Source organism: Poromitra crassiceps, assembly GCF_964638095.1.
Source record: "Poromitra crassiceps genome assembly, chromosome: 18".
Classification (NCBI taxonomy): domain Eukaryota; kingdom Metazoa; phylum Chordata; class Actinopteri; order Beryciformes; family Melamphaidae; genus Poromitra; species Poromitra crassiceps.
Genome location: NC_139636.1, coordinates 6,636,005 through 6,644,926, shown reverse-complemented (window position 1 = coordinate 6,644,926; position 8,922 = coordinate 6,636,005). Strand labels below are relative to the sequence as shown.

Here is an 8,922-nt window from a genome sequence, read left to right as displayed (position 1 = left end):
GGGGGAAAAAAAGCGAGCTGTGACTTGCTAAAAATGAAATCAAAGGTTGTCCAACTCGGAATTACAGGTCAGAAATTCACGTTTCATTTAAGAGCTCGGGTTTGTCCGAGATGACGTCATCAAACATGGCGGCCTCCATAGTGATGCAATATGTGTTTATATTTCACTCTGATAATAGCAATTATGTTGAACAGCTTAACAGCTTGTTTAACAGCTTTACCAATGACATTTGTGTTTGTTAGCTAACCGTAGCTATCTAGCTAGCAACGTTAGCTGTGTATGTTTTTTGACCCCGAGTTAAGAAACAACATGAACGCAATAATGTCGGAAGTCTCGAGTTGAAACTTCCGACTTGTCTTGAATGCAGCATGAGCCCTGGCAGACTTCAGCACTCGCAGACTTCCGGGGAATGCGCCCGCAAAGTCCGCTGCAAGTGCAGTGAAGTCCGGACATTTGGATAGTGTTTGTGTGTGTTTTGCCCAGGGAGATGAGTAACTGCCTCACCACACATATCCCAGAATTCCCCAATATCTCTCCCCTCCGGAGTCTTTCTCTTTCGCTCCTCTGCTACCACTCCTCCCCTACTTTCTATATGCTAATTCATCCCTCCATCCATCCATCCTCTATCCACTTCTTTTCCTTGGTAGCTAAAACATCTGTCATTCTGCAAAATCCGTTTGAATTCACTTTCTGTGGCTCTCTCTCTTCCTTGAATTCACTTTCTGTGGCTCTCTCTCTTCCTTGAATTCACTTTCTGTGGCTCTCTCTCTTCCTTGAATTCACTTTCTGTGGCTCTCTCTCTTCCTTGAATTCACTTTCTGTGGCTCTCTTCCTTGTGGTCCGTCGCTCCTCCATGGCAGTGTTGAAAAAACGCTCGGGTCGGGGGAGGGTATGGTGGCGGCGTGGTCAATCTAAGGCTCCTCCTCCCCGGTGGAAACAGCCAATCGCATGGCCACAGACAGGTGGTCGGTGAGGCCGGCCAGTTGGGTGATGAAGCTGAACTCCTCGATGTCCTGCAGGGGGCGGAGAGGACAGCCGTCAATCATCATGAGATCAGCAAGCTTCCCTTTCACTTTGTGATTATTATAAATAACATGCATGACTATTGTTTCACAATTTAATACTACAGTAATAGTAATTCATATTATTAATACTAATAGTTGTAGTAGTATTGTTGATAGTATTAATAATATTAGATATATTATCACATCATATATTAACAATATATAGACCTAATAATAAACAAACTTGTTTAACAAATTGATACATATTGTACTACTTCTTCTAACTATTAATAATGATAATAATGAGTAGCCTAGTATTGTCACGGTTATGTCATGGTCACACGCTCGCGGATTAGTTATTCTTGGCTGTCAATCAAAACTGGGCAAAGCTAAGTTAGTGACATGATACGGATGTCCTTATAGAGGCTTCTATATATATATATATATATATATATATATATATATATATACACACACACTCTTGCCAGTGAGTATTTATCACAGTAGACAGATATAAGCACCATTGGAATCCCTTTAGTCTTGTAATTTCTCTGTATCTTTGATTCATGTGTTGCATGCAGAGATTGAAAATAGGGAGGTGACATGATGGAATAATGTGTGCAAATCATATTATGTGTAAATGTATGCTGGGTTGTTTCAAGAGAGCAGGCTGGGTTATTATTGGGGAAGAGAAAACGAGAGCCACTTTATCATCAGTGTTTCCCATTAATTACCCAGACCCACTTGAGAATCTCAAAAATGTCCGCGGCCCACATCTGACTATTCACCTTATTCACCACGCCCACTTTTTCTCTCTTCCGCGTTCAACGCAAACGTATTTGTTCTTCTGGTTCAGCGCTAGTTGCCTTCTGTGGCTAATATTAGCCACTAGTTAGTTATGTTATATGGCAGTAAAATGCCACTGAATGACCAAATTGATATAACTTTTAACCATTTCGAGTAACACTGTTTCCATACGGATCACCAGCGTTAGTTTGTTGTTTATAACGTGGCTATATATTCATAACGTTTCTATCTCGGATGCGTTATTTCGAATCCCACCTGGTTTCAGGACGAAACAGTCTCGACTCCACTAACGTCATCTTTAGAGCACAATATTCCTGGAATGCAAGTTTAACTAAACAGTTACATGCCCTCTGCATTCTACATAAAATTAAGATATTACGGGTTGTTTTATTTTGTATGTTACATACATATTGGCCAAGATATGTTAGTTTATGGGGGAGTAATTTTGCCACTTTAGGAGGGGAGTGTGCAGGATTTTTGGCAAGTCAAAACGGAAATACTATTACGAAATGACGTAATGCGGAAGCGTCCATGTGTGGGCAAAGAATAAGGTGAATAAACAGTACTCTCACAGCACCTTTTATTTGAACGATAAAAGGAGCTGTCCATCAGCACCACACAGACATCAGAAGCTAAAAGTGAGCGCCTAATAGGCTAATAACAAATTATTGATTAGAAATAAAATACTGTAATGGTGTCACTCAACAATGGAGAAATACAGTTCTGTTGTGACGCATTGTGAGGTAAAACACCTCACAACAAAGCATTTTGCCAGAGGAGGAAGCGGGAGCTCTCCATGTGGAAAACATATCGAGAAGGTAAACACTGCCCATGTGCTTATATTACCCAGATTATGAATGATACAAAGTGGGTTGATCATCGGTAAAGCCGTCCTTTAACTTTAAAATGTACACACTTTTCTCTGGGGGAGCATGTCCCCGGACCCCCCTACAGGGTCCGAGGTCCACCCATCACAGTCTCACTCAATCCTGTGGGAAACACTGACCACTCTTAAGGTGCGTTCACACCGACCTATTAAAGTTTTTCGCTGGCGTCGAGTTTACATACAAAGTCAATGCAAACGAGCGATTGAGCGTATATTCGCCTGGGAGAAAAATCGCTGGGCGTCCGAGCGGCAGAGACAGAGCGATAGGGAGAAAAATACGCTCGTCGCTCGAGATGAAATATCTCAACTCGAGCGAAATTACGCTGGCATCAGTCGCTCGCCGCTCAACGCTGATTGGCTGCCGTGAGAGTGAGTCAAGGATCACTTGATGACTTGGAACAAACCGCTGGTTTATTGTGTGGCAACAAACCGCATTGACAGCTGACAGCTGACATGAAGTGAAGTCTGTACTACCGGTATGGAGCTCGCTTTAGGAGCACGCTGATAGGCTTTAGCTTGTAAACAATGACGGTGGCTCGTAGTGGACAAATATCATGACATTGCGTAACGTTATATCCCCCACATGTCCGTCATTTCGTGTGCCTGTTGATGAGTGATTTAAACAGAGCGACAGAGCGATTCCAAAGGGTTGAATCAAGCGACAGAGCGAAAAATAAATATCTTGGTGTGAACGCACCTTTACAAGGCAGCCAGTCGGTGTGAAATGACGTGTCCTTACAGTGACTACAGTCTGCCACAAGGTGGCAGCTTAACGCCACTGAGAGAGACAGAGAGACAGAGAGAGACAGAGAGAAAGAGAGACTGAGAGAGAGAGAGAGTGACTGAGAGAGAGAGGAATACAATCTATGCAAATGAGGTGATTTGGTTTTCCTGATCTGTTCTGATCCCCCAGACAGACTGATAACAATCTCACCCTTGTTCCCTCCCAGTTTGTCTTGTCCCTCTCTAAGCTGTCCTGTCTTCACATCTCACTTGTCTTCAGACAGAATCAGATCAGCAGACTAGCATCAAGTGCTGTCCAATAAAAGCACAGCTATAAGGTCGCTTTCACATAAGCTGGTGGACTCGGTGCGATTCGGGGGGTGAAGTTGCAACATTGTTAAGATTTTCATTTGGTCTGGTTCACTTTCACACAGCAATTTGTCACAAGCGCACCAAACTTTCTGAACAATGTGACGTGGTCGAAACAGTCACTCGTCTATTTGACAGAATAGAGAAGGGAAATCTCTCCTCTCTTCAGCAGGCTTCTTGCCTGGCTGAGGGCTGACTGAACAACACAAGTGAATCCGCAAGACACAAACCTGCGATATTGGGATTTCTGGTTTTACTTTGATGTTACTATGAAATAAATATTTGACAAGAATGTGCCCAATATGAGCAGCAGATGAGGCAGCAAGCTGTTGAACATTTCATTCTGCAGATGAGACGAGTAGCCTACATACCGAAGGAGATAGGCAACCCGGGGCCAGCTGTTGAGAAATGATGTGTTGTTGTTATGACGACGTACGTCACGATGCTTTTGCTCCCTTCTACCGTCTTCTACTCATGACGCACTGCATGAGTGCATCAGATGCACTGGCGCTCTTGTGTTTAGTCCGGTTTGCTTTCACACAACAAACGAACCGCGCCAGGGTTCACTTGGAAGCGAACCGAGACCCACGTTTTCAAGCGGACCAGAGTTCGTTTGTTTGTTCCGCAACAGAGTTCGTTTGCGCTTTCACACCGCCCCAAACGAAGCGCACTATCCGAGGAAACAAACTCTGGCGCGGTTAAAGCGGACTAAACAGCTTATATGTGAAAGCGACCTAAGTGCTGTACTCTGAGTCCTGATGCAAAAGACCCATTGAGAGCCACTGGTCCCCTGCTCTGGCTCTCGCCTATAAATAGCTTTCACTGTGTGTGCAATTACACTGAAGCGCATTAGTCTGGCCCTGCTTCAAATCCCAAAACGGACCAGTCTCTCTGATTTACCCACCATTCATAAATCAAGGCCGGGACGGGACGGCCCACATGGCTGCAGAACCTGACTCAGGTTTGATTTAGGCTCGAGCTTTGATGCATCTAATACTTGTGTATATTCACATTATGTTATGGAAGAGTTTGACTCAAAACCTCATACTGTAATCTATTTTTGTAAAGTAATGTATTATTATATACTTTATAAGGAATTTTATTGGGTGCCAGTATTCTACAGGTTGGAGTAGCAGGTTCCAACCCCAAATTAGCTTTCCCTGTATGAATAAAGTTGTACATGAAAAGTGATTCAATCATCTGACAGTTATTACATTATCGGGCTGCTCCATGCCCTTTTGGATGCATTAGGTAGGTTGTGAACCAGATTTGAACCTGCAAAGACTCGAAAACTAGGGCAAAGCTGTTCTGATAGGGTATCAGCAGGTTAGACTTTTAATTTGCTACCTAGACTTGGATTTTAGTTTAATTTAACCCCCCCACCGCCCCCGCGAGGGAAAAAAGTATAAGAAAAAAAGATCAAAACTGCTTTGATTTAACAGTAATGAATGAATGAAAGAATATGAAAGTATAAACCATATGAGAAAAAGGACACCAGTGGGTGAATACTTTGGAGATGCGATGAGCAATTATTGTGCGGGTAACTTCCTAATTTCCGAATAACTCCCTCCCAGAAAGAACCATGACACAATGTACTAATTCTAGGGAAAATAGAGAAAAAGTTCAATGGTATTTTGGCACAGTAGTTGGTTGGTAAGTACCGCCTTTCCCTTCTGGAGTTTCCAAGACAATGAACCATGAAATGATGTAGTAGAAAGTCACCTTTGTAAGAGTCAACATGATGCATGTGGGCCAAACTTTGTGTGAACAACTGTAGATAAAGCTTTCATTCATTACAGGGTGAAGAGCTCTGAATACTGCACTTAACACATTTGAACTTTTTGGTGTGAGTTGCCGAGGTTTGGAGGTACTGTATTGGCTGTAGAGATGTCTGCCTTCTCTCAAATACACTTTCATGTAAGAACTATTTTATCTAGCAGGTGTAGTTGGGTCGAAAGAAAATAGTTTCTACATGAGACTGCTCGCTGCAAGGTCTGTGGATTATCTTGAGTCACCGGCTCATGATTTGTGGATAGATATATTGCTGTTGAGTTGTTGTGTTTTTTTGTGATGCTTTAAGCATCACAAGCCAAGTGCCATCCAGTTCCATTGTCTTTGAGAGAAGGCAGACATCTCTACGGCCGATATCTCCAAAACTCGGCAATTCACACCTAAATAATCTAGATGGATAATAGCACTACAGTCAAGATGAAAAATATAGTATTTTTTTTTAAATTTTGGGGTGAACTGTCTCTTTAAAGGGATAGTTCACATTTTTTAAAGCCTAGCCCTATTTGCTACTTCCCAATGATGATGTTGATTGCTACAGTAGAGTGCTCTGTCAGCACAACCCATGCTGTTCCTCATAGTAGCTCTGGCCACGTTCTGTCCAGTCAATTTGCTTTAATGCCCTCAGGCCAGCGCTATTATGCGCCCCCCAGGGGAACTAAACGGTACTGCGAGTCCTTCTTTCCTTCAGCTGTCAGGCTGTTAAACACAGACAGTAGTCACTTTACATGATTCCCTTCCTTGCTTTCAACTTGTATGAGCACACAACAGGTTGTACGTATCCTGTCTGTGACTAACAGGTTAGGCTTGTTTATACATAAGTTAGAACACGGCTCTCTTGAATACTCGATTCAATCAACAAGATTCACCGGTCATTATTTCTCGACAACCGACCGCTGCTCTGCCACACCTGGATTAATCAGTTGATAAGAGCCTTTTGTCAGCAAAACACTACTAATTAGGCCAACCAGTTGCAGCTGTGGTGTCTTGTGTGCCAATTATGAATGAAACCGCTTTGTCGTTGAAAACGCTATTAAAAAATCTATTTGAAGAATTATTTTTGTCAGATTATTGAATGATTTAGTTGTAGGCCGTGTTCTAAGCGGGATAATGGATAGTGAGCCGGTGATTACTGGAAATAATGACCTTCAGGTGAATGATTAAGCCCTCCACTGCGTGTCGGGCTCAATATCACCTGTCGGTCATTATTTCGCCAGTAATCACCGGCTCACTATCCATTATCCCTTACATATATATGTATATATTTTATTTATTTCCTGTACATGTTCCCATGTTTATAATTTTTTATTTCTTCTTCATATTCATATGCAAACTGATCTGTTATCTCTGACATGGTATGCTATGTTTTATTTGTTATGTCATGCTGTTACGTTATGTCCCGCCATGTCGGTCAGGAGTATTTGTCGCTCAGTCTGCTTGTACATACAGGAGCGTGACCCCATTGACCTTGCATTCATTTTTGCCTGTTTTTCCAGAGCTACTATGAGGTACAGCATGGCTTGTGCTGAGAAATAACTACCAATCAGCATCATCATTGGTAAGCAGCTAATAAGTCTAGACTTTAAAAAAAAGTGAACTATCCCTTTAAGAGTTTTGAAGAACCCACAGACTAAACCCTCCAGGCAGCAGTACCAGTTTCCAGTCCTGCTGCAGGCCCTCGTCACTGTACAGGATGTAGTCGATCCTCCGCCCGTTGCCTTTCAGAGGGATCTTCCTCCCCTTCTGGCTGCTGCCGGGACACTGGCTCTTACCGGGCGGGAACACCAGGTACTCCTTTCTCCCCTCCTCGTTCTCCATCACTCTGACCAAGTTTAGACAGAGAGAGAGAGAGAGAGAGAGAGAGACAGAGAGAGAGAGAGAGAGAGAGAGAGAGAGAGAGAGAGAGAGACAGAGAGAGAGAGACAGAGAGAGACAGAGAGGGGAAGAAAGACAGACAACGTGTTATTTCACTGTGCTCCTGTCCTTATTATGAGGAGCAAATGTCCTCACAAGGATCGAAAGATAAGGAAAATCTGGCAAAGTGAGGACATAAAAAAAAAAAAATCTCTCTCTCCAAATTTTCAAGCTGAAATTAAATGAATCTAGCACTGGTAAGGAGACACCTGAATGCAGGAAAAATATGACAGATATTCATATCTTTATAAATATTTACATTCCGGGCCATATATTCTTATGATTCCATACACAGCCATAAGAGGGTGCACTTGAGCACAAATTGGATTTCCATTTCAAGGATAACGAGCACAAATTGGATTTCCATTTTAAGCATAACATTAGTTTATGATTAGTGCTTGGGTTGTGTGTGTGTGTGTGTGTGTGTGTGTGTGTGTGTGTGTGTGTGTGTGTGTGTGTGTGAATACTTGCACACACACCCCCACACATTGAACTCACTTTTGTAAACTTTCAGGTGAGCTGGCCTCGTCGTCGTAAAGGCCGCTGGGATCCAGGAGCGTACCTGTTGAACGACAGCACAGTGTGAGTGTCATCACGGCCAGGACACACACACACTCGCTCACAACACAACACAACACAACACAACACAACACAACACAACACACACACACACACACACACACACACACACTCGCTTGCTCACAGTCACAGCACAGCACACACAGTCTAAACAGAAACACCCTCCTGCATGGAGACAGCCGCACTCTGTAAAGTTCCTCTGGTCGCTCGCTGGTTGCCAGGGCGCTTATGAAAGAGAGTCTGCTTTCACAAAGTCTAAGAGCCATTTTTAAATAGCCGGAACATGTTTGTTTCGGCTATTTAAAAATGGCTTGTGTGAGGTGTCAGGCAGGAACACTCAGCCACACAGACAGGTAGAGAAACGAGCCTCCTACTGGACACACTGTGTTACTGGACATACTGTGTTACTGGATATGCTACTGTGTTACTGGTAAGAATAAAGAAAGGAACTTCTGTACACTTAGGTCTATGTCAACTTTCATTTAATTAACCACAAGCAAGGTCAAACAAGACCTTCTTAAAGGCACAACGACTTGTTTGACCGAAAGCTTGTACTTAAAAAGAAAATTCCTCATTCTGGTGATCAAACCTTTTCAAAATGCCATGTCGGGGCACCACTTCATGCCACATGTTTTATTTGTGGTTGACATTGCGGTATTTTGTTTTGCTCACAATAGCCTGCCTGGCTGGCACTCTGTCTGCCTTTCTGTCTGCTGTATGTGTGGAGGTATAATCTCCTTTGGATAAGCAGGATGAGACGGGATCATCTTTCCTTCTCTTCCCTTTCATGCATTCTTCCTCTCCTGCTGTCTTCCTCTGCCGTCTTTCTTCCCCTCGTTGGCCAGTAGCCAG

At 43.1% G+C, this 8,922-nt stretch overlaps 1 protein-coding gene across 1 annotated transcript in view; it reads right to left on the bottom strand.

Annotated features, from left to right (window-relative positions):
- Positions 1–217: 217 nt before the first annotated feature.
- Positions 218–8,922, bottom strand: part of LOC310793316 (sphingomyelin phosphodiesterase 3-like) — a 37,362-nt gene continuing 28,657 nt past the window's right edge. The window contains exons 7-9 of the mRNA XM_083655116.1: positions 7,990–8,053; positions 7,231–7,399; positions 218–1,013 (exon numbers count right to left, since the gene is read on the bottom strand). Of these exons, the coding sequence (XP_083511242.1) occupies positions 912–1,013; positions 7,231–7,399; positions 7,990–8,053 (335 nt within the window). The 3' untranslated portion in view covers positions 218–911. The remainder of the gene's footprint in view (positions 1,014–7,230; positions 7,400–7,989; positions 8,054–8,922) is intronic.